The following is a 27645-nucleotide window of genomic DNA, read 5'->3' on the forward strand; positions in this document are numbered from 1 at the left end:
CAAAGAGAGGCCTAAAGCACACAGAATAACTGTCCCAGCCCATCTATCCATCCATCCATCCACTTATTTAACATTTCTTGAGAAAATATGCCAGCCTACAAAAAAGATCCTATGTTTCACTGTCCCCTGACACATTTTCTACATTTACCTCTTTTAAATATAATCCCATTGTTGTATATAAGCATTATTTCTATAAGGTACACTATTTTTCCTAAAACAAGGTAGAGTTAAAAACATAAAATTATCACAATTAAATGTAGTTCTCTAAAGCTGAAGTTAATCAAAGGAAGACAAGTACATGACAGATGTCCAATGAACCAGAAATTATGCGAGTTTGTAAAAGTTAAAATTTTAGTATACATCTAGTCTTATGTTTCTCTCATTTTATTCTACTACTATGATATACTATAGCCCAGGCACTATATAAGATTAAAGACAAAAAACAACTAAAGAAAATACAAAATTAAATGGAATTAAATAGGTAGTCTAAAAATGGGTATATCACTGGTGGCTTGCCACAAAAATCAGTGCACCTTGTAGGCAAAAGGGAACCTCCCAGGATAAATATCGTGCCACCTGTTCACCCTAGGAGTCTCCCAAACTGCTTTATCCTGCCTCAGCTCCCCGAGTTGCCAAGGAGCTAAATCCATTGCTGACCAGAACACTCTGAGAAGCTTTCAAGAACACCATTTTGAAAAATAAAAATAATTATTATGTCTCATTTCCCTAAACCATGCCTGATAGTTCCCAGATCCATCATGGTCCGAAGATTGCCCTCTAAAAGCTACATTTCTATTTTGTCAGCATCTTTAGAATGTGGCACCAAACATAAGACCCAGATGTAGTCTCATGGGGGAAGAAAGTAACAGAGTACGTGTAATTCTCCATGACTGACATGCCATTTTTCTATTACTATAGCCTCAGATTAAATTAATTTATACAGCACTGATGATCCATTTCATCTCCAAGGTCATTTCCCACTGTAAAAATTGTCTCTAAAGTCCATCTACCCTTTTCTTTTACTAATCAAAATAATTACTTGATTTCAAATGAAGGAATTTATACCATTTTTAATGCAATTTCACTTTCTTGGGTTTAGCCTAACATTTCTACTTGATTAGAATTTTTAACCATAATTCTGGAATGTGGAATACACTAGCCCTCTCATCTTTGGGTCACTAGTAGCAAGTCTTCCATATCTTTATGAAAGTCACTGTAAAAAATGGCAAGTAACACAGGAAAGATAAAAAGCCCTGTAGGAGATCTCCAGAAGAGGTCTCTTTACTGGTTGACATGGACTCTAAATTCACTATTTAGCCAGTACAAACCCACCTATCTCAAGAATCACCCAGTTTTCATCTCCATCTTATGCTAATGTATCATTAAAACACTGATAAATCACTGCATTCACTAGCACTCTAATAAGAAAATTAGATTAATTAGGTATAATAATCTATTAGAACCTAGTGATAGCTACAATCCTTTTCAAATGCTCCTTTAATGCATGTCTCAAATTCAATTCTAGAGTTCTATTAAGAAACAACATTGGACTTACCAATCTTCAGTTTATGGAATTTAAGGATTTGTGAAAACTACTCATAGAAGATTGTGCTCACTTTATCATTATATGTTGATTTTTCCATTTGCAAGGTGAAATACTCATATTACTCACTATAACACTGTCTCAAACAGCAGTATAATAATATCTTCAGTTGATTTGCTGAAAAGATTTTCTCTCAATTTAAAAATTATGCAATGATATAATTAAACAGAGGCCTGAATGTTTTAGGTTATTTGCTATGAAAAGGCCAATGACTGAAGACTATAAATATGTATAGTGCCTCCTTTATCCCAACAGCTGTGCCTGAAATAACTACTTTTAACTGCCTGGCAAAAGTAATGCTAATTGAGAAAAAATAAAGTCATTATTGGCCTTATATAATAGTCATGCCTTTTTCTTTAAAGTACTAATCACTTAACAGGAACAGGTAAATATACTCTCACTTAGCATATATTTGTAACTGACATTACTAATGTTTAAACATATATAATAAATTCGTTCTGATTATTTGACACTTTACTTGAAAGCATTTCATCATTGATTAATAAGAGTTATCATTTCTGCAAAGTGTCACATCTAAAAATGACACAGTCATTTTAATTATCCTCGACAACAATTCTATCAAATCATTCAGTGCCACCATCCCTGCTTCTTTCCAGATGAGGAAAATGACTCATACACAATTTGTAGAATTTTCACCAGTACAACACAGCCTGCTGGCTAGATTCACACATAGGATTCTGGCTGCAGGCTGAGAGACCAAAAAAAGGGGACCCATCACCTCCACCAAAAAAAAACGAACAAAAAAAGCGGGGGTGGGGAGTAATGGGTTGAGGAAGGGTACCTCTTCCAGAATCAGAATCAAGGTTTCAGGTATTTGCTGACTGTGGAAGAAAAGAGGCAAAGAAGCTCTTCCCAACCTGAACACAAAATAAGATACCAGTTATACAAGACAAGAGAATGGTTAGCAGTTTTAAGGAATCCAGCTATGGTTCCTCATACCTAGAGACTGAGCCTATTGGTGACTTGGCCCTGAGTTAGAGAATTAACAGTTCAAGGCTTTAGTGGTGGGGAAGGGTAAGGAGAGGAACTGAATGATAATTCAATAGGTAAATCTGGGGTCCACAAAGAGGATGCCAGCTGCATGTTTAGGAATATAATTCCACCACCTGGAGGAAAGAACTACTCTATTCAGAATATGGCACCAGTGTAACTTTCTTCTACCATTGCGACAGAACGTCTTGGCTGGGGGGTGTCTTTATTCACAAAGTGCTAGACATTGGCAGCAAAATACACTTGTAACAAACATGGAAAGCATTTTTAATTTCTCCCTCAGAAAAGAAGAAAACAAGGAACAAAATGTCAGGGAAAGAATTTCGGGAAATAAGGCTTCCAGAGAAAAATAGATACAAAGCCCTGGCCTATTTTGCCTTTTTCTTTAATGGGCCTACTAAAGAAGCTGTACCCTAAATTTTAGGGTAGTGGGGATTTCAGTCCAAGGTGACCCATGTGAGAGAGGAACGAGAGTTATGAAAGGACATAATCTCCCCAAGTTCATTGGTTACCACCTGTGAAGCTAATAGTTGGAAGAACCAAACCATAGTGTCTCCCAAGGTAACAGATGGATCAAATGAATTAGTCAGTGCCCTTTCCAGGATGCTGGGCGTAAAACACTTTGGAAGGAAGGTGGTTAAGCAGTGCATCCTGCCGAAACAAACCTGACATCTGCTTAATCTTCTCCCTCGGACTCCAACACCATACTGAATATTTCAAATGGATAACGACATGAAATCTCCATGTAGGCTTCTCTTTCATTTTATTATTTCAAATGCTAAATGTTATCTACTTAAGGATCTTGGCTCCATGCCCTGGCAGAAGGCAAGATTTTTCCGCTAATAAGAGCCTAGAGGCTTTACAAGACTACGGGAGTTTTCAAAAATATTCCTACATATTCGTAATAGTCAAATTAATAGATCTGATGCCAGATGTAAAGTGGCATTTTATGGGTAGCTTTAAAAGGTACTAATGGAGTAACTTTTAAAGCTACTTTAAAACATGCAGCTATGAATCTAATGTAAAACCGTGTTGCCTTTTGATTTTGGCTATGTATTCCCTCTTCTGTAATGAACTAACCAGACAACACTTGGCATTTTTCTCCTTTGGAAAGCTAACTGGCATTCAGGAAAAAAATTTAGGTTAAACACCTTTCAATTGTCCTCTGTAACAATTAAAGCTTTTCCTTTGACTTACTGACACAGTTCACAACCACATACAATGAAAGCAAAATAAATCTTTTCTGCATGGTGCATTACGTGCCCGTAGATGAATTCAAACATGCTAGCCAGGTCTGCATTTTTATAGGCTTTCGGCTGCTAAAAATCCATCAAAAATAGCGACAGCTGAGCAGCAGGTAAACAAGGTATAAGCAAATGTCAAAGATATTGCAAATTTGGTTTCAGACCACCATAATAAAGTAAGTATTGCAAAAAAGAGAGTTATAATCTTTTGCTGGTGGAGGGTCTTGCCTTTAATTTGTAAAAATGGCAACATCTATGAAGTTCAATACAGCAAAGCACAATAAAACAAGGTATGCCTGTAAAGAAAAGCCACTGCTAACTATACTTTAGGATCTTCTGACTTTGTAGTCAGGACATAAGCTTATTGTCCGAGAAAGCAGAGTCCTCACCATTAAAATTCACCACTCTAATCAGCAGACAAAATGAAGTATACTGGGCAAAAGTTAACTAAAACATATGAACAAAGCATCCATGATGGCAATTTCACATCAAAGCAGAATAAAATCTATCAACCAAAAGAATAAAATGCTTAGTATAGATGTGTTTTCAGTATTTTTTTTTTTTTTTAGATAGAGTCATCTCTTTAATATCTTTTGAGCAGCTTTTTAAAATTTGGGATGTGCTTTATACAAATAACCCTAATAGTCTGTGAGGTGGGCATTCCAGGACCTCTATTTTATTAAAAAAGAAAGGCAAGGACCAGTTTAGAAATATTCAGATTCTACTAGCATTCACAGACTACCAACTATGTGCCAAGTACTGTTTGCTATTCACTTGATTCACAGAATTTTTGGAGATATTATTCATACTTCAGAGATTATAACATTAAGGCTCAAAGAGGTTAAATATGTTGTCCCAGATCACAAAGCTAGTACAACTATCAGATCTGGCATCTTTTCTCAGGTTCCAAGATTCTTTCTGGGACAGCTTTTTCACTTGGTTTATAAAAATAAAGTATATGGTCTGTGTGTGTTCCACACCAAAGTGTAGATCATCTGCTTTCCGGAGCCCAATGTACTAGGGTTACAAGAAGATTCCTGTGTCCAGAGTTCATTTACATGCCATACTAATGCTGAAGGGAAATGCTGGTGGGGTGTGGATCCTGTCAGAGCTGACTGAACCTAGAAGCTCACCTAGAAGACAACACTGCAAGAGGTGAGATATGAACGAGATCATCAATGACATAAGCCAATTAGTTGAGCTTCTTTTGGTTGCAGACCTGGCAGGACCTCATAAGGGCTGGGTAGAAGAGCAGCCACTCAGAAGCCAGCAGCATGCAAATTCTAACTTAGGGGATCATCAGAACTGAAGACAGGAGGGAACCCATCGATTTAGTTTTAGGACACTTTAATTAGGCTTTAAAATACTTGTCTTGGAGCAATGTCTTTCCTTAAGGTAGGAGAAGACAGTTGTGATAATATTTTCCTTGCCAAAATGATGGCTGCTATCTTCAGTTCATTTTTTTCTCTTAATAGATTCAACCTCCCACAGTGATAAATTACACTCGGTTATAATTTTAGTTTTATAGTGTAATCATGACTCTTTTAAAATCACCCTTAGAAATATTAGCAGTCTCCAATGAGTATACTTAAATATACATTTGAAAACTGATTAATATGATAATTCTTTAAGGAGACTTAATGCATTCTCCACATCTTGTTTCTCTCAGCATTAAGTGTTATTGTTCAGTATAACTTTTTTTATATTGCTTGCCCCTTGTGGTTAGAGACTTAAATCTTTTGCAACTATTTTTTCACTCATTCTTCCACATATACAATAAACATTTTATTGCATGGTTGCAGATACTCAAATGTGATAGTTTAATAAATATTTAACAACCAAGTTAAGGTTATTAATTGAAAGCTAATCTGTTATGATAATTATGCAACCTGAGGAAACAGAAGGGGGAAAATAGTTCCTTTTATACAGTATACAAGTAGTATTTTACCAGTTTCAATAATTTTAAGAGCACATATAAACATTAGGGGAAATAAAATGTAATCATATTTCATGATCGTAAGACAGCAAAAACAAGGTGGTCGTATAACTTTCATGTTATCACGCCTCTGCACAGTCCCTATAGGAAATAGGGAGGCAGAAATTTCTTTCACTTCAACATCCTGTTATTGAAATTTCTCTGAACACTATTTGCTTTTTTAAAATACAGAAGCAAATGTTTTGGGGATTTTAGATTCTCACATCCCTCTGCTGACTCAATAAAAGATTAATTTGTCGTTCTTGCCTCTCCTTTGTTATTTTTGTGGTTTATTACTTCTCATGGTAATAATAATAATAATAAAGAAATCTCAGGTCATTTTGTGGTTGTTTTTGAGACCTCCATGCTCCTTGGCTAGCTCATGTAGTCTAACACACAAGCAAGGGCTACAAAGGCAGGTAAAATGCAATTCAATGTATACAACTTGCTTATGTTGTCCTCCAATTTATCCCAGGATTTTGTTCTATAAATTTATCCATACAAGGGTGGATTATACCCTAACTGTGTGCCTCTGGGAGGGCCAAGACTTGTCTCGTTTATAGAGTGAGTTCTCCCATTCCTGTGGCCTGTCTAATCTACCTCCACAGAGGTCAGCAGCCAAAACCCACATTTCCAAATCATTCGGTTGAGGAGTCTCAACTATAAATATATAAATTAGTTAAGAGGTGTCTTAACTATAAATACATAAACATATATATATATAAAAATATATCTTTGCACCATTTAACTCAACATCTGTGCTAGGCTCAGAGTAAAAAGTCAAGGAATCATGTAATTAAGAGACCATATCTGCCCTAAAAACATCCCACCGATTAGAACAAAAACACTAACATAAGAGAGTAACAACTATAATCAAAGTATACATACACTGTTAATGGAGGGAGCAATAAGGAAGGGCAGGGGTCATTTATGTGGGACAGATTATTTAGAAAGCTTTGAATGAAGGTGAACATTAACCAGGTCTTATAGAACCACGGGTATTTCACTAGGGCATAAAATAGCATGGAATGGTCAAGGAACCAAAGACTGCCAATATTTTAAGATCATTTAAGAACAGGGAGAGCAAAGAAAGATGAGAGTGGAAATGTCAGAATGAAGAAGTCTTATAGCAATGCTTAAAAAAATGAGCCATTGCTGAAGGATGCTAGAGAATCAATCTTATTCTTCTGAAAACTGGTTTAAAAACAGGAGGATTGCGGAGGAGAATCATGCACCATGTTAAACTTTCCTATACAAACTGTACTACTGGTTACACAAATGGTAGAAGAGGAAGACTTTCTTTTTATAGGTGAATTCCAGCTGATAAATGAAGAAAGAATGATAGAATAAAAATACTGCCAATTCACAACCCCTAATGAATTCATGCACAGAGGTACTGAGCATCGATGGGTGCTACACACACACACACACACACACACACACACACACACACACCCTCCCTCCCTCCCTCCCTCCCTCCCTCGTTCCTTCCCTCCCTCACCTTACAGGTCTCCTGATGAAAGAATACAATGTACTCATGAAGTAGTCTTGCCCCAAACCAAACCAAAAGCCTAACCTGCATCTGACCATGGTTCTATTTACAGAAAATACACCACAAAGACACTAGCAGCAAAATCCGAACTGAAAAATTCTATAAGACAAACAACCCACTGTTTTTTTTCTTGTACTTTTATGTGAAAAAAAAAAATAAATAAAAGATGAAGGAGAACCTATACTATAAATCAAAAGAAATTTAAAAGACATTCTTACAAATTACAAGGTATGGACCTAATTGGATCCTCATTCAAGCTACAAAAACAAAATTTATGACATTTTGATTCTATTAGAAATTTGCCCAGGAATTTGATATTAAAATTATTAATCTGTTCAGTTGTAATGATACTTTAGTTTGTTTTTTAAAAACCCTTATCATTTAGAGACATATTGAAATATCTATGCATGAAATAATGACATCTTGAATTTTATTAAAAATTATACCAGGGGAAAAGTAGATGGTGCTACGGTTGAAACAAGATTGGCCATTAGTTAATAAATATTGACTGAAGCTGAGTGATGGATAAATGGAGAGGTGTGTGTGTGTGGGGGGGGTCTGCATATTTTGTGTATATTAGAAATTTTCCATAATAAAAGATTATGAAAATAAAAAATATAATGCTAAAGAGAATTGGTGTTTAGGCCATCAGCATTCTGAGGTTTTGAAATAATGAAATGCTTTATAAAAACAGCTATATTAAAGATAATATTTTTAAAATGAACCATAACACCATTTTAACTAGATGTTTTATGTTCTTCATATATTTCCTTCTAGAATTTGTGTTTTAGATCATTATATAGAGAAAGGCCTGCGAAAAGAAGACACAGAAGACAGATTAACAGGTGATTGGCCAGGGGAAGATTATATAATAGAAAAGAAGGAGGTGGGCAATGGCCTGCTTCAGGGTGGTGGGGGAAAATCAGTTGGCAGAGAAAGCTGGCAGAGAGTGGTTAGAGAGATCAGGGTAGTATGATAAAGACAAGGAATAGAAAAGCAAATCAAAGGAGCCAGTGAGGTAAAAACTAATGCTTAAAAGATGGTTTCAATATTAGACTCTGGAAGGCACCAGTGACCTTTTCCAGCGGTAGTATTAAGAACAGTTCCCAAGAGCAAAAGCCAGACCACAGTGAGTCGAGGAATAAAGGAGCTTCTGAGATGTCTCTCAGTGAAGGGAAAGGAAGTGGAGAAACTATAGTCTGAAGAGTATCAGGGCTAACTAGAAAGTTGGAGGTGGGTGTGTGGATGAGCAGCTAGATGTTTCATATGAAGGACACCTCAGTACATATTTAGAGAGACTAAGGGGAACAACTCAGGACACAGAGGCAGACACCAAAGATACTGGAGGGGAAGAGGGAATAGATTCAGGTTTCATCTGTTAAGAATATCAATTTGTTCAAATAGAGCCTTCATTTATATTGGAGGTTTTTAAAGCTCTTTCCATGTTTTTATTAGTAAGCAATATTAAGACTTTTGATTTGCCAGATACCTAAATGTATTATTTTCTGTTTTGCCTATTGATTTTTCCCCCTGAAATATATCAAGTCATGATTATCCTGGTTCGCAATTTCCCAGATACAGTCAAGGAGGACCAGGGTGCAAAGTCTATCAAATTTTTCTCTGATTAATTTATGTGATAGCCACTGAGACTTACGTCTTACCCTCACTTAGATATGACATGAGGCTTTTCTGGTGAAGATATGTAACATAAGGTTCATTCATTCAACAAAAAGGCACAGACTGAGATGCAGGGCTTAGAGGTGACACCAGCCTTACATATAACAGACATAAATAATTCATTAGGAACTACTTTGAAATGTTAAAATGGAGGCGAGTTTGGGAAGGGAGTGAGGGACACATGAAGGACTGTCAACTGTTCCAAGTGAAAATGACAATGGCATGTCAATAAGGAATTTGCATCCTAGGGCCTTTTTGGAGGGAAGAAGAGCTCCGAGACCTTGGGCAAGTTATGAAACTTGCCCTCAGGTTCTCTGCAAAACAAAAATTGTTAAAGGAAGTTTCTGAACTCTTTCTGCTTTAAAAATCTCAATATTTTCTCAATTGTGACATAAATGCTGTATTGACATTTGTTCGTGCTTTCTAAACTTGGTCTTAAATCTTTAAAAGAGTGCATATTAAGCATTGCAAGGTTTTCTAAAGATGAAGAGACAAACAAGGTATTATTAATATGATCAGGATAAGGAGCTGGGAAGCACAGGACACAGCACCTCCTGCGAACCTTAGTTTTGGGGGAGTAAACCATGAGATTCATTGATTTTATTACACAAAACAAGGAGAACAATGCATGGCATATCTTTAAAAGGGAGGAAGAGACTTGTCGCAAGTCTCTGAAAGTTGCTAGACAATGAAGGCAGGTTTGGTCAGCAAAAGAAGTGAAACTCTAGCTTAAGATTATCAGATAAGCTAGCACATTCAAATAACCCATCACAAGATCAGCAACAAGTTTTATGTTCACTTTTAAATAAAACAATCCTGGAAAATAACGAGGAAGAGGAGGAAACTTGAAAATATAATGAGCACCTTGTAATATTGAAAATGCATCAGGTTATCTTGAGTAGAATTTATCAGATATAAACATTTTAAACTAGGGTGGACTTTCAGCAAGACTCTGCTTTGATTCCCAATATGATCTAAGGTTAGGCCAAATGGAAGGTGGCATCTTAGAAACATGTAGTAATAAAAAAATATACTGTGGCCATGGATTATATATAATTCACTCAATTCCTAGACAGCAGCTCTGTCTCTTGATCTTTACAAGAACACCTATGAACATCAGATCTTCTCAAAATACAATTCATAAATTACAAAACAAAAAGGTAAGTCTTTGTCTATGACAGAATTAATATTGTTGCTTGAACTAATACCTGAGTGGCATTTCACACCTATAATCTCACAATTATCATGAAAATCCATTTTACAGTTCATTAGTAAGGTGAACCTGCCTAGTCTTTTGATTCCAAGTATATAGTCTTGGACCATGCCTCCAGAACCACCCCTACTAGTCCCAAGAAGATAATTTATTTGCCAGGTATGGCTATGTTCCAGGACAAAGGAGCTCTACTTTCTGTTACAGTTAAGGGAAATTTGAACTTTGGTGTTGCCCCAATGGCAGGGGGCAGATAATAGCGCAGGAACCTAATTAGCATTTTCCTTGGTCCTTCCTCATTGACCGCAGTGAAGAATCACAGGTCAGTGAGATTTAGAGAAGATTTGTTAAAAGTATATTTTAGAAAGACAAAGCACACTCCAAGGAGGAACACAGTTTTAGCAAAGAGAGCTGTAACAACCACCCGGAAGTGGGAATCTCTAAATTATATTTGGGCCATGATGGGTGGTTCCGAAAGCATTCCTAGGTGATTGGCACGTGAGATCATTTTGATTGGCACTTGGCTGTTATATAACACTTTGCCTAGGGTGCATGTGCTTACCCAGAATGCAGTCTGTTATAATTAGATTAATGAACTTGCAGGCATAAACACAGTATTATGACAGAATAATGAGGCTTAGATTGTGGGCAAATTAAGGTAGTACCTTCTGCATAGGCATCTGTGGCTGTATTAGACCAGCTAAGATTATGACCCTCCCTCCTGTCCTTTGTCTCTGGTGATGCATGAGGGATTCTCTAGCTACCAACGGGGTATTCTTTGGACGGTTTCTAGGCCCAAAGAACTATTCCTTTGTACTCCTGTCGCTCATGTCTGACTAGCTACCTAACACTTCCTTCTTTATAGCCTTCGTGAATAGCTGGATGTTTGGTATAAAGGATAGTGCACTACAGAAGATGGAAGTTCTTATAGTAATACTGGCCATGTCTTTGCCTCTAGTATGAGGTATATGAAACACCCTAGTAAGACAGTACTTTGGTGAACAAGTGCCCTTGGATAGACTCTAAGTTATCACAGCTTTTCAATACATTCTGCAATTCTGCTTCTTAGAAAAAGATATGAGGCAAATGAAGCATGGGTTGATCAGCATTTGGAAAATAATGGGTCTCAATGCACTCATAATTCATAGCCAAGCATCCAAGTATCTTATTCTCCCCTTTCACTGAACTGTTGTACCAGAGGAAGCCAGATGGTGAGAAAGTTAATGCTCTTAATTAGATTCTTCTTGAAAAGGTTTAATCGATACTACAGTGATTTTAATTTGATGTGATTTCCCTCTCAAGGAGGTTTAATCAGTGGTACAGTATAAGAAGCATGGGCTTTGGCATTAAACATGAGTTCAAATTCTGGTTCTGCCACTTCTACAACTGTAAGATAAGAACAAAAGCTATCTCACACGTTGCATGGATTAAATAAAAGGATATAGAATGAAACTGTCCAGCACAATGGTAGTATAGAGTTCAATAAGACTTCCTTCATTCCCAACAAACCAGTTTAATAAATGAACTGCAGGGTTTCATTTATAAGATCTCTCTTCATTTTCAGCAAGAACAACACAGACTTGCCATCAGTTCTTTTTTTTTTTTTTTTTTTTTCCAAGCTGTTTTCTCAGATCAAGAATCCCATGTCTATGGCCATGCCTCCCTGAATATACTCAATCCTATCTGATCTCAGAAGCTAAGTAGGGTCAGGCCTGGTTAGTACTTGGAAGGGAGACCACCTAGAAATACCAGATGCTGTAGGCGTTTTAAAAAAAAGAGAGAGAGAGAGAGAGAGAATCCTTTCTCCTACCCACTCTGGCCTTCATCTATAATAATACATGCCTTCCTTTTTTCAAAGCTGAGTCTAATTTTGTACCATCCATACCACCTAATGTAGTGTTTATATATAGTAGATTCTACCACATAAATATTTTCAAACGTTATGAACATCATTAAGGTAACTGAAGAATATTAAAAACAAACACGTTTAGAAGGAAATGTTTTTAGTTATGTAAAGTAACATGATGGTTTATCATATTAAAAAAAACAAATCAGAAGGACCACAATATAAAGCAAGGGTCAACAATTTCTTTTTAGAAAAACAGTACTATGATTCTAAACAGTGAGGTCTCAAACCAGTATACTCTAGTAATTATTTTCTCTTTCTCTGTCTCACTCTCTCTTTCTCTTTTTCTTTTTCTTTCTCTCTCTCTTTCTCTTTCTCTCTCTCTCAAGTAAATCTGAGATGTGTATGTATGTATATGTATATATATGTGTGTATATACATATTTTTTTTTTCTTTTCATGACTGAGGAAGGCAAGAAAATGTCCTTTTTTCTGTGTCAGTAACTCTGAATATTTCTTCCTGTCTCAATTCCCTCACACCCCCATCCTTTATATTTTCTGCATTCAAAGGCAAAAGTCTGTTGTCTTCAAATACTTTAGTAAATGCTTTTCCATTTTCTCCTGCCTAATAGAAGGATCTTTGACTTTATCTGAGAACATCTCACTGTGCATTCACCTTTAGTGACCCAAAGAAGCCTCTTAGGGGTGATTTTTCTTTGTGGACCTTGACACTGCCTTGAAAGTTTACAGTCATAAATTGTTACCCACTGAGAACAATTTCTCAAACTTGGTTAAATAATTACATAGACACCAAAAGAAAACCACCCTCTACCTATATCACTACTTTATCTTGTCTCCTAATTCAAAGGACAGCCTACAATTTGAATAACTTAAGAAACATTATAAAATGAAACTTTAAAATGTAACTGGAAGATTCAAAAAGAAGGAATCTTCAAACTGGAAGACACCATTTGTTATTTGGTGGCACCTTCTGGGAAAGCTCGATATTGCAGCTCAGCTCTGTTAAACATAAATTTCTACGCAAGTGAGAAAATTCTGGGAGCAGGAAAACGGTGCTGATGGCATATAATAATAATGGGAGATCCAGATTCACAAAAGTCTGTTTTATTTTAAGCAATACTGTGTAAGGCATTAGAGGTTCCTAAATGTTTCACAGCTCTTTCCTCATTTCTGGCTGTGGATGCCAAATCCACCTATGAGACCACTACTACCTCCTGAAGGTAAAGCTCAAACCAGTAGGCAGGTCAAAGACATATGGTTCATAAATGGAACAAGTGTGTGATATTGAAGGCTTTCTCAGCAGTAATGCCAATTTCATGAAGCACATCTCTGCAATTGTAACATAAATTCATGGTAAAATAAGATTTGCTCACCCCCAAACTCCTCTTGAAGGCACTCCCTACCAAGTGAGATCAAATCCTGGCTCCATCACTGTTAAATATGGCAATCTTGGGCAATTTTCTTAACCTTTAAGCCTCAGTTTCCCCATCTATAAAATGAGGATAATAATATTACTTGTTTCATAGAGCTGTCTTGAGGGTTAAATGAATTAAAACAAGCTAAGTGCTTAGAACAGTGCCTAGCACATAGAAGGCACTCAAGGAACATTTAGCTACAGCTGTAAGACATCCAAATGATATGGTAAAGCTAGTTATGCAAAGATCATGTTGAGTCACATCTTTGACTTCGTGTCTAAAGATGACAGATGGGACAATTATATTAGATCATGGGCCCCAGAGTAAGAAATAATAATGTATTGAATAAACAATGCAACTCTCTTGAAGGAGGCTCATGGAATTTATTGAGAGAGAGAAACAAGTCAATACAAGTAAGTAAAAATGCTGAGCTTTGGAAAATATTGATGACAACTAACCCTGCAATGACAGGGCCCCCTATCTATTCATGACCTTTAGCTATCTAAGGCCTCTAAGGAATTATTTAATTTAAAACCTGAGAAACCATTTGGGCTTAGTATGGTACCCAAATAACTAAGAAAGAGCCTCTAACTCTTTTTTTAAAAATATCACTTTTAACTGCTTCAAATTTTTTTAAAAAAAAATAAGCCGGAAATGTTGCTGACTATAGGAACAGTTGATTGACTAGACTGTACCCTCCTACATCTATGACATCTAACACAGAGAACAAAAACAGAACAGAAAACAAGGTCAGGTGAAATATCTCCATGCACCCAACAAAGGTAACTTGCTTCCAATTGTTTTAACTAATGTCCCACACTGAGATGACTCTACCAGAGTAAGAATTGCAACTCTTTGGGTATTTTTACCTCCAGTTATAAAATACAAAGAACAGGAGTCCAGAATGAGAGCCCCCCCTGGAGAGCCAGGGCAGCCCTTTAATGAATGGCCTCTCCAGCTGCTCACTCACCATACTTACAGACTTTACAGCTCTTGCAAGTGCTGGAATTGCAAGTCATTAAAAAGCCACTTTGAAAACACAATAAAGACCTTCTTCTCTGACTGCGACAACCTTCCATCACATAAAAACCTAAGGCCAATGCTTCAACAGCAGGACGTTTACTGCCAGCTCCAGACAGTTTAAGCAGGGCAAGGAACAGGGTGGGGCGGGAGGAAATGAGCCACAACAAAAGAAGGGAAGTTTCTTTTTCCTTCTCCTTTTTTTCGTTTCAAAAAAAACTTCTGCTAAGGTGGTTTGAAGTCTTTATCCTGTATCTGAACCACTACGCACCCTTGGGAAAAATGCTCCCATCTGAAGAGTTTTCATCTTTGTCCCTCAAGAAGATGTTATACAAGACAGCACTAAAAGCCAAAACTATGAAAAGACATAATTAAAATCCCATTTCTCATACTGCAGACTGAAGTATGAAACATTTTACCACATGTAATCTGCCCATTTTCAAGGTAAGATAATTAAAACTTTTAACTTCTGCACTTTTAAATTACAATTAAATTTCTAAAAAACAAGGTAAAAAAAGTGAAGGTAATGATCCAATCATAAATGGTTATTTCAATTTTTTTTTACTGTTTTTTCCTCTCTTTCTCTGCTATGAATACTAAACCTCCATATCACAAAACACAAACAACTAAAAAGAGAAGTGGTTATATGAAAAACAAAAACTATAGAATTACAGGAGGGGTGAAAGATATTTGGGTTCGCTTTTATTGTTAAAGTTTAAAGAGGTTAATGCAAACCACAATCACAAACTTTTAGTTGATATTAATACACTCAGATTCTTATCCTTTCCTAACTGCTAGTTAATGTTATGACTAGTAAGAATAGTCACTTTCTATAAGTGACCATTATGGCCACAAAAAGATAAATTCCTAAACCAAGAACAGCTTTACTCAAATAGGAATTACCTAATTCTTGAATGTAAAATATTCTTAATGCAATATCAAGGCCATATACCTGACAAAATTCAGAGTAAAATGACGTATTTCAAGTATCTTTTCCCCTTTAAAACATATAAGCCACACACTTGAAAAGGAACACTAGAATTCTGCCATATTTTTGAATATCAAAAAATCTTTCAATGCTTTAGGCTATAAAGGGTTCCAGAAGCCAAATCACATATAACAATGGCTAACTAACATTTTTAGACTAACATTTTTACTCAGATGGACTAGTTTCACAATAATTCTACAAAGTAAATACTATTATGATCTCCATTTCACAAAAGAAGAAACTAAAAAATACATAAGGTTAAATAGATTGGTACAGGTTGGATTCAAAACAGCCGGACGGTCTGACACCAGAGTGCAGACTAATAATTACTTGACTGACTGACGGACTGACTGACTACCTACCTACCTACCTGAACACTTATCAACAAATAAGTGATCCCTCAAAAAACATGCAGGTATACAAACTATTTCTCTCTTCTTCTTTACAGAGTATATAAAAACCTTAACCAAAAGGAACCATATGAATCAACAATCTAAGCTTCCTAATCCATCTCAATAGCACTGATTTTCAATTTTATATAAAAACCTGAATCTAACTTATTTAAAAAGCTTTTTCAAAAGTCCTTCCTTTTAATTGTAATTAACTTGTACCAAAGCAAGACATTTTCTTTACAAACATACCAGATAAATAATCTTTTTGCTCCAGCCATTCCTAATTCTTCACATTCTCCCAATTATTATTTTTCTTTCTTTTATTTCCAAAGTCCATGATCTCTGCCCACTGTGTCTAAAATTACCTAACACTCCACCCCCTACAAATGAACATCAATTGAGCTCATAGTCAAATAATGAAGCTGGGAGAACTTTAGAGATCAGGTCATCTGATCATATTTACTCAGATGCAGACATGCGCCACCACCAGGACAATATGAATGGTGCCCCCTAAAACTGGGCCTGTCACAAACTACCACAAAATCAGTTACTGGCCAAGGGAGTCTTAGGGCTACTAAAGGCTCTCCATTACAATCGCCTCCTTTCCTTCTGTCTTGTCCACAGGAGGGTCACCAGGTAGTAGAAAAGCCAAACAAAGGCTATCTTTACTGGTGGATACAGGGAATTTCAGCCCTCTTTAATCCTCCTTTGCTCACAGAAAGGCCTTTTTGGCCATTGGCTTACTTAGAACCACTTTTGTCAATTCCCTTTTGTTCCAACATATACATTTAGAGAATTAAACTAATAGCGGCAACAATCAAAACACTACTACTTCCAGAAAACTGATAAAGAAAGTACGGTTGTTGGGTTTTATACCCAAATAATAACCAAAAGTCTTCAGAGGCTTTCTCTGTAATAATATACAAAGCATAGTACAAAAACTCCTGTTATGATCACTGGATAGGTCATGAATTGTTTTAAAAATTTACTTCCTACTGTAAGGAATTACAATCCTAACTCTTCATTCCAGAAGATTTTTCAAAATATTGCTTTGAATAAATACCAAGTTGAACATAAAATTTATGAAAGGAAAACCCATACCTTATAAATCATATATAAAAGGGAGAGAGCAAGAGGCAAACAAAACAAGAATATACAAAATTATCTAAAGAGAAAGATCATTTGTAATACTTCCATGTAGAAAGAGCACTCCATAGTACTTTATGAATGCCATTTGGTCTTCTCACAAATTAGCAAATATTCAGGAAAGAATGCATACTAGAAGAAATACACATATACCCTCAGAAATAAAATTTCTATAAACTATTATTTATCTATACTAATTAAAATGTATCCCGATTCTTTTAAAAAATTGGTGACGACACGCTAAATTGATTTCATGGCTCACCAGTGAATCATAACCCATAACTTGAAAACCTCTGTTCTAGAAGAATTGTGACATGTCAGAATATGGGAAGGAAAAATTGATGATCTTGATAGCCTAATCACACCCAACCAACCACATCAGTGAACATTTCAGGGTGACTTGAAATAAAAATCAAACATACCAAAAAGTTCCATAACATTTGCATTAAGAACAAGTTTTGAATTAAGAGGAGAGGTAAAAAAGCAAGCAAGGAAAAATAAATGTTTGAGATATTGGAACAACAACAAAAAGTCTGAGACAACTGCTTTAGATCATTGGAGTAGTGAAGCCTTATGGCCCCATTTAAGAGATATTGGAATAAATCATTAACTCTTATCTCCATTTCACAAACTATTACTATAAAGCCTTTACCAAACACTGGAATAAATTTCCCAATCTCCAGTAATTTATATGCTACTATGCTCCTAATATGGTCTGCTATTGAAATTTCTAGGTTAGCTATAGAGAGTGCAAGGCTTGGGGGTGGTCTCTGGATGGCTGGGGATTGGTATTGGTATTGGTGCCATGTCCTAACTCTAGGTGGCTTTCTAGCCAGAGCGGTGCAAATGCAGGAGAGACAATCTGCTACCAAGGTCCCCTTCTCCTTGCCAGCATTTGAACCAGAAACATTTCTGAAGTGACCCCCTGGGACAGAAAGAGAAGTCATATTCTAAAACTGCCAGCAATTTTTTAGTTAGACGTCTTTCTCGACTATTGCCTAGAAGTATACTGACAAGCCAAGGTAAGGAGATTTATTGGGACTGATCATGACTGATAAGTAATGGTAAAGGCCAAAGTTAGAGAAAAAGGAAAAGTGAGGAGGAGATAACTTCTTGGTAAATAAAGGTCATTCTCCAGAATTGAATAATGTTCATTGTCCAATAGAATTGAATACCTCTTAAATTACTAACAGCTCTGTCACTAAAGTCTAAGATTTCTTACATTGGTGGGTTAGAATAGATTAACTAAAAATCCCTCCAACTCTGAGATATCCGTGACTATAAGTTTAAATTTGAACCTCAGGTAACATTTTAGGGGCATATTAGGCAGTCTTTTAAGCACTCACAGAAGATAATCCCATTCATCAGAAACTTGTAATGAAGATCAGACACCCCACCACTTTCAACTCAGTGACTATACAATGAAAAAAATTAAATATTTCATTTTAAAAATATGGTCACTTGATTTCACAGGCACATATTTCTGTTAAAATTATCAAATTAAATGTGTAGTACATTGTTAATTTTGCCTCGATAAAACTGTTTTAAAAATACTTCTCATCTATGTAAACAAATTACTTCATTCCACTGATCAAAAAGATCAACATTATAGCTCCACCCTAATATTTTGTTTCTCTTAAATTTATTTTCCTTTGTATTCAAGTTTTACCGCATTCTTCTCATTTTCCTAAGCCAGCGATCGCTGAAAAGCACAGTAACAAAATGCTAATGAACAACACTTAAATTTTCTGCTGTAATTCAAATGACCTATTATTATACTATGGAATATATCTTTCCTTTAACAACTTAAATTGCAACCTAAAAATCTGCAGATTTCTTAATGATTTCATTTCCTTCTTTCCATTAGGTAAGAAAATTTATTTCTAGGCACTTCCATACTACCATTTTACGGTTTGACCATCATTTTCTTCTCCCAAAGCTCCCTGAAATAACATCTGAAAACTAAAAGGGGAAAGGAGGGAAATCAGTGAGACTACTCACATCAGATTTAGAGGACATATTCTCCTCCACGTCAGAATCATTGGGATCCACGATATCATCAAATGGTGGTAAAGTTGATTTCTTCTTCTCTGATGCCTCACTCTCAATTTTGACCTTTCCCATCTTGACATGAGATTTATCTTTTATCTGTTTTTTGTCAGCAGAACAAGTGAGTATCAGTGGTGGCGCACTAGAAAAACTTTTAAATAAAGCCTCTGAGCTACTCTTTTTCTTTTTTTTGGCTGAGAGTTCTTCAGAATCTGAAATGGGGGGCCTTTTACTAGGAGCCTTCTTATCTTGCTGTCCACTGGTGATAGTGAGTAAGTTACTGTCTGGTTTTGGCTCTTTTGACATGGGTTTCGGTTCCTTGAAGGCCATCTTAGGAACTATTTTTTCTTCTTTCAGTGGTTTATTTTCTTTGGGTTTCTTAGAGGATTCTTTGGAAGATTTGTTGTGATCCCTGGAAGGTTCTTTGAAGGCACTTTTATGTTCTCTGGAGTCTTTAGAAGGTTTTTCCTTGTGCTCCTTCATTAATTTGTGAGGCTTTGAAAAACTGGTACTGCTGCTGCTGCTGCTACTACTGCTGCTACTGCTGCTGCTGCTGCTGCTGCTACTGCTGCTGCTGCTGCTGCTACTGCTGCTGCTGCTGCTGCTACTGCTGCAGCTACTGCTGCTGCTGCTGCTGCTGGTATGAATACTCCTATTTGGGTCCTGCAAAAGGGGGAGAAGAAAATAAACAAAACGAAATAGCAATGAAGAGTCAAAAGCCAGTCTCCTTGCATTCGATCTACACAAAATGACCCCTCTTGGACTGCTCTCAAATTAATTTTAATAGACATCAACAACCACAGGTGGAAACAGGGTATGAGGGAAACATAGCAAAGGAGGGCTACTATGGATGAAGAAATTTAATGAGGCAAGCTGTTTTCTCAGTCATGAGAAGCGTGATGTTCTAAACATTTCAATTCAACAAATGTTCACTAAATGCTAGGTTCTAGGAGATACAAAGATGGATAATACATGACCTCGCTCTTAATAACTGTGACATATCTGGGATTCCATAGTTGCTGTAAGAACCACCTATATAGTACTATTACAACAAAAAGAAGGGGTAAGTATTTCTACTGGGGCATGGAGGAAAGAATAATTCAGAAATTTGTAGACAATTAACACCTGTATTATTTCCTCAAGGATAAGCAGGTAATTACTAGAATAAGAAGAATAAAAGGTCCTTAGAAACCAGGGCTAGAATGAACAAAAACAATGAGGGATTAAAGCACAGGTTACATTTGAGGAGCAGCATCCAGCTTTGAGAAAGAGGTAGAAAGATAGCCCAGGGTCACATAGTGAGGCCAGACAAAATTAAATTTTAAATGGCTTTTTAACATTAAGAATCAAAAGACCCAAAAAAGAAATAAAATTATTCTCAATGTCAGATAAAAAAAAAAAGTAATTTTTTTCCCTCCAAACTTCATCACTCAAGGAATATATCTCCCATCTACTAGCAAAGAAAGAAAAGAAAGAAATCTAACAGAACAGAGAGTTCACCTAATGGTCATCAAACGGACTGAAAAATCTTTCGGAATTCCTGTTGTATAATCATGAGGAAAGAGTTAATCACCATTTATTTTATTAAGTGTCATTAATTTTTTCACTCATATAAATATCTTAGAATATATAACCTTTCTATTTAGAAACACAATCTAAGTCCACACTTGGCCACGTTTGTGAACCTCTACCATTAATAGAAAGAATAAGAAATAGCAGTAAACCCTGGACCTGTGAAAACTCACACCAATACTAAAAGAACTCTATCTCACTTCTACCTCCCTCCTAATGAAACCAAAGGCAAATAAATGTCCACATTTTCAACCAGAATTTACATCTTCAGGCTTGTTCACTATGTTTCACTCTAACTCACCCACTTAAGATATCTAAATCAATCTTCTATTCTTTAAATACCTGACACAAAAAAAGATAGTAACCAGGGGCTATGCTTTTCAGTAACATGAACAATCTACTTATTGGGTCTTCTGGATGTGTGTGGGGGGAGGGGGACAGAGGAAGCAAGTGCATGGATAAGCATTACAAAATCAATACCCGAAATGGAAAAAATTATTGTTCTATGTTCGTGGGAATGTGTATTTTCTTCTTCTTATGAATTTTTTTTATCTTACTCAATGACAACAAAATGACATATGACAATTAATCCATTTATTTTTCCCAAGTGAGCATTTGGTTTCAAAATTCTAAAATGTATACAATTACTAAGCAAAGACATGTTTTTATGCATCAAACAAGATAATTCTTTACAAAACATCTTAATCTGAGATTTAAAAGCAGAATGCTAAAGACGGTATTCATATTACTAAAACTACATTATTTTATATATTCTATTATGAGACATTTGCTGGCATAGTAAGCAATACTATGAATAACTAAAATAAAGTGTAACGAACAAATTAAATTAAGGAAGAACATTTTGAAATCTAATATCCTTGAGTTTGTTGTTGTTGTTATTGTTGTTAACCGGTTTGTTTACTCACTGAATTCTGGCAATCTGCAATCAGTATTCTTTTATGGCTCTTGAACACCCAAGCACTCCTGTTTAACATTCGATCTTCATGGAGTATTACACATATTTTTATAAATGTAGCTTTTAAATATATATATATATAAATTTTAACCTACCAACATATCTTCTAATGTTAGGCATTAAAAAACAGTAACATTTCAGCACCAACAAAAACAAAAACTTCTATCGGGGTTCTTCCACAATTTATTTTTAAAATCCTTTTTGTAAGACAAACTGGAACTCTTAATACAAAGTACATAGTGGTACATGACACAGATTCTCATGTCATAGAAAGTTCAAGTTCTCAACTTAATTACATACATATGATGTTAAGTACAAAACTCCAAAAATTTTACAACATTTTACTCCCCATGTTGGTCTAAGATTTTAACGCCTACTATCACCTTTTCACCCACACAACAAATCTTGGTACGAGCAGGTGACCCAATCATTCTTGTTCCTTCCACTTTACCTAAAACCTTTCTTTAAGCTAACTCTGAGCTAAGAGAAACATATTCAATAACAACACCCATACAAAAATTTAGAAAATAACAAAAAAATGAGAAAATGGTTTTTGTTACATAGGGCTACCTACATTTTCTTTGTCCTGGGCCTGTGATCAATGACAAAGTGCAAATGTATGTCACCTGACTCCATTTTCGTACCCATAATAAATGCAAAACAAAGGCTTATACACAAAATCTGGAATTAAATTGTTACTGACACAGAATAAAAGCTTTCACTGAATCTCAGCTCATTTATCTCTCATATATTGGGGATCAAGTCACTGGCTTTTTAAAATTTTTACTGAACTATTAATCTCAACATTAAGTGACACTAAGCAGCACAGACTAATTACCATTCAATGTGAAGTTTACACATGCTGTATAATTCAAATTCTCTTTGCCTTGGGCTGATTAAGACAAACTGAGTATCAATATTAGGGAGAGCATGTGTGCATAATTCAAATATCAAATATTTAAGGCAAATGACTGTTTAAACATAAATATACATATATTTGCACTAAATGCAACCTGTAAATATAGGGTACAGTATTTTTTTTATCCACTCAGATTCTACTGAATGCTTCCTTGTTTTAATTTTCTGGAACAGAATGGGTCTCTTTAATGTATAATCTCTTTTAATACTACTTGTCAGCAACCCCAGTAGATGGCTTAAGAAAAGAGGGAGGGGGGTTGGAAGCTGGGAGAATGGGGTGAAGGGTTAAAGAAGTGCAAATTAGTAGTTGATAGTTGGTCATGGGGATGGGGAGCACGGCATAAGGAATGCAGTTAGCATTAATGTGATGACTAGGTGGAGGGCCAGGGAAGGAAGGGAACAATTAGGTGGATCATTTTTATGAACTATATAGATGTCCAACCAATGCACTATATACTCGAAACTAATTTAAATAAACATTTTTTTAAGAAAAAAAGAAAAGAAAAGGTGCAATTATCAGTCAGAATAAGATTTTCAAATTATATGTGGCTTTCAATTTCCATGTTATCACCATATCTTCTTCCTAGGACCACTGATAATTCAAGGATGATTCTTTCTCCAGCTCCTGTTTATTCCTCTACCAATCCTCTTATTTTTGGCTTCTGCCATACTTTAACTGGCTTCTGCACTGTGCAACATTTTCAGTTCATTCACAACTTGTTCAATGAAATTTACATTTGCAGAAATAAACTCTCCTCAAAGAATTTGATTTATCCCAAACCAATAAATTCTCCTAAAAGAGTTTATTGTCCAAGGTACATTTAAAAAGGACATTTCCTAAAAACTGTAGTATAGTCCAAAAGGCTATTTATATAAAGGAGTCCTGAAACCATGGCAGTCAAAGATTGGATTTCAAAATAGAAGTCTATTCTGTAATTTCATTAAACACATCACAAATGGCACAGAGGGATGAAATACCATCTGAGGCTATGAATAAAGTGTAAAACTTCTTTATACTTTGGGAGTGGGGGGGAACGAACCTTGGATTAGATTTACCTCCCCTGATTTCAATCCCAAATTCAACCCATTTACTTCTCTTGAAACGGTCAGGTCTAGGGGTGAGCAGAGAGTGAGTGGGGCCTGCAAAATGTGGCCATGAAATTCTAGGCATCTTCAGAGAGAATCGGTGCAGTTTTGCTCCACCCTGGGCTCCAAGCAAGACTCAGAGGAATTCTGCATACAGATAACTGCACTCGTGTGGCCAGCCTCCCTGGCTCCAAAGGCACTGAGGAACAATCAGTAGAAGGGAGATTAGCCTCTAATCCTGAGGCTGGAGAATGCAAGACCAGAAGCAAGGCAGAGTCCTCCAGGCCATGGAATACACAACATGCCTGCTGCTACAGTGCAGGCTGAGATGCCTATACCTTTCATCATTTACAGGATACAACAATCTAAGTTCCCTTAACAGCTCAACCTAAACCCCAATGCACATATAGATAACAAACCTAAAGATGGGAGAGAATAGGAGAGAGGAAACCTAACGAAGGACACATAAAATATTGAGGACTACTTAAGGAGAGTCAAGTAAAGAATAAAAAATAATTTCTACAAATTAAAAAAAAACTAAATTTAAAAAATAAAACTCTCAAGCCGAATAATTCAGATACATTAAAGAAGGTTGGTGGGATGAAGGATCAATTGACAGAAATCTCAAAGCATACAGTAAAAATACAAAGATGAAAATCAAAATGGGAAAAGAGAATAGACTTGAAGAACAGATTGAGTCCACCTAACTAACATATCAACCATAGACAGAGTTCCACAAGGATCTCTATAAGGGAGAAAAGGAAAAGACAGAAGATATGCAATAATTAAAGTAATATGGGAAAAAATTTCTAAGAACTAAAAAGACTGACCTGCAACCTCAAGGGCTTTCCAAGATCCAGGCATGACTAATGAGAGAAAAGACACACATGCAAGAATAGCATGCTAAAATTCCCAAACTTCAAGGATAAAAAGAAAACCATAAAAGTTACCATAAAGAGTAATTATTTAAAACCAAAAAAGATCACTTAACATTGAACTTCTCATTGATAACACTGAAATCAAAAAGAAAGAATAGTAACATCTAGACTGCTGGGAGAAAAAACAGTACAATGCAAATATCCTATACACATATTCAATATGAAAAGATATTTGTCAAAATTTAAAGATTCAGAGCACCCAAACAATATCTGAATCAGAAATTAGAACTTTATGTGTGGGAAGATGGAGAAGAAAGAAAACAGGAGTGCAATATACTTTAGCCTTAATATATCTTAAATATACTCAATATATCTTAAATCTTAATGGATAATAAACTATAAGGAATATGGTATGTAAGTGTGCAATATGAATTCCAGACACAGAAAATTCTAACAAAACTCTGGATCTAAAAAAGTGAATTATGTCCACAGAAATTTAGGGAAGAAGATTAGAGTGTCAAGGTGAGGGAAAATCTTGGTATCATTTTTCATGTTAAAGTGGGGTGGGGGGGATTGGATTATGAGCAATTGAAAGGTAAGGCAGACAATAATGAAATCGAAAAGTACAGGACTGCCACATAAACAAGGAGAAACTTGGAAATGAAAATCTACTTCAGAATATGAGCAAAATTAAGAAAACTGAAAAGTCACAAATATAAATAATGAATAAGGTATAAAGTAAGAAAATCAAGCAACATTCATTAGAATTAAAAAAAAAAAAAGATGCATTCTCCTACCAAAAGATAGTCATACTGAATCAAATAGGCAAGGTAATGTACAGACTGTAAGAAACACTTAAAATCAAATGATTGAGAAAAGTTTAAAATGAGGATAAGCCAAGAAATATAAGCTAAGTGTCCCCAAAAGAAAGCATATTGATATCACACAATGTGAAATTTAAGGTTAAGTGGACCAAATAGCATAGACAATTTAAATGCTAAATTATATAAGGCAAAAGGTATTAAATATGTGAAAAAAAACTTGAAAATATTTCATTGAAATCAGAAATAAAAATGTCAGTCAAAAATAGATCTAATAAAATGAAATGAGCACAGACATGATGAAACTGACTAAAACAATCCACAAATTGATTTAATATTTATATATAGAACTCTCTATGTCTTGAATAAAGCTTACAATTTTTTACGTGCCCAAGGAACACTGAAAAAAATCAGTCATAAGGGTATTGTAATAAACTTTAAAATACTCTCTTTAAAATGTTTTAATAGATTATACTGACTTATTTTACTCTAACAAAATTATAAAAAATAAAGACAAAAGAAATCAGTCAAAAGAAAGATATGAAAAGAGCATTTCATTTTTTAAAAGAAATCTTGGAGCATAGCAAAATGTATGCTCAAAAAAATGTATGGCCTTTATTGCATTCATTATTCCTAAGGGGGAAGAGAAGGGGATAGGAAGGAAAGAAACCAAGCATAAAGATGTACTTAACATTCGCTCTGAGAATCAAGAAAAAGATCCATAAATATGCAAACATTATAATACCAAATGTAATGAAGAAAGTAACAGAAACCAATTTCACCAGCACTTACGCTTTAAAATAAGGGCCTTAAATGTATATTTAGGGTTCAAAATCTAAGGCAAAATTTATCAAGTTAATTCTGATTTAAAGGAAATCTAAAGTCTACTTTTCAAAATCAACTAAAAGAGATGAAGTTGCTTTAATTTAAAATTTCTTAAATTTAAAATCATGATCAACTCTAAAAGGAATAAAATTAATAAGGGGGTAGAAATTCATAAAAATTTCAAAATAGGTAGGCAAATATCAAAAGAAAAGCCAAACAGTTTAAAATGTGTGTATGTGTGTTTGTGTGTATGTGTTGGGGGGAAAGGGTAGAGTAGACGGCTGATGATTTTTATTGGCTTTTTAGCATCATTTGACTTTAGGAACGTTTTATTTAAAATTAATATTATAAGACACTGAGATTGTGAAGCAGAAATCATTTCAACAATAATTGGTAAGACTAATAAAAAAATGGACCAAATTTATTTAAACACCAAGGTTAACTAGGGGCAACAAGACCCAAAACTAAACGTTTGTCGGTCAATGGGTAAGGGACTAAAAGAACATTATACAAGTGGAAGAGAAATGGCACTTGAAAATAGCAATCTAAATGACCTGTGCATAAAAATAAAATTAAAAAATCATGAAATATCTCTACACACAAGAAAGAAAAAGAAAAGTCTGCTGTTATAGGACACAATGCTTATAAGGGTTTTACTTGTTTCGATTTTTTAAATAATGTACCATTTTTGAAGGTGACACAACCAGGAAAGAGAGGGAACTTTACAAATATACCATCACAGATCATTTCTAAATCTGATCAGAGAGGGGCAGCATAGAGTTTTAGGGAACTGTAGAATCATATCCTCAAATTCCTCAATTTACCTGGATCTGTACAAAAGAGAGCCAATGCAGATATAACTACACCTACAGAAATACAGGTAAATTTATTTTGCACAATAACAAAAGATGCAGCAATCATCCTATCAGGCATCAACCAATACGTAATATGAAAGAGGGTCAAAAGATGATGTTGGTCATTTAAGGAAAGAATATAGACAAGAATAACAGATTCCACACTATGGAAAACAGTATGAACGTTCCTCAAAAAACTAAGAATTGATCTTCCATATGATCCAGCAATTCCTCTACTGGGTATTTCCCCAAAAAACTTCAAAACCCATATCTGAAAAGATATTTGCACACCAATGTTCATAGCAGCATCATTCACAGAAGCAACTTAAGTGTCCTACAATAGATGATTGGCTAAAGAAGCTGTGGCATATATATACAATGGAATATTACTCAGCCATAAGAAGAGATGAAATACTGCCATTTGCAACAACATGGATGGACCTCGAGATAATCATGCTAAGCAAAATAAGCCAGACAAAAAAAGTTGAAAACCACATGATATCACTTATATGTGGAATATAACCTAAAAATAACAAATGAACAGAACAGAGACTTATGGACATAGAC

At 35.4% G+C, this 27645-nt stretch overlaps 1 protein-coding gene and 1 pseudogene across 4 annotated transcripts in view; one reads left to right on the forward strand and one right to left on the reverse strand.

The window, feature by feature from the left end:
- The window catches only part of MLLT3 (MLLT3 super elongation complex subunit), a 235753-nt gene that overhangs the window by 48291 nt on the left and 159817 nt on the right, over nucleotides 1–27645 (reverse strand). For all 4 annotated transcript variants that reach the window (XR_004950019.1, XR_004950018.1, XM_016160421.2 and 1 more), the window contains exon 5: nucleotides 19101–19811. Coding sequence is in view for 2 of the 4 variants with exons in the window: in XM_016160421.2 (XP_016015907.2) it covers nucleotides 19101–19811 (711 nt within the window). In the remaining 2 variants the exon portion in view is untranslated. The remainder of the gene's footprint in view (nucleotides 1–19100; nucleotides 19812–27645) is intronic.
- On the forward strand, nucleotides 11918–12036 carry LOC118600890 (annotated as a pseudogene).

The sequence above is a fragment of the Rousettus aegyptiacus genome, unplaced genomic scaffold, assembly GCF_014176215.1.
Source record: "Rousettus aegyptiacus isolate mRouAeg1 unplaced genomic scaffold, mRouAeg1.p scaffold_m13_p_3, whole genome shotgun sequence".
In the NCBI taxonomy this organism is placed as follows: Eukaryota; Metazoa; Chordata; class Mammalia; order Chiroptera; family Pteropodidae; genus Rousettus; species Rousettus aegyptiacus.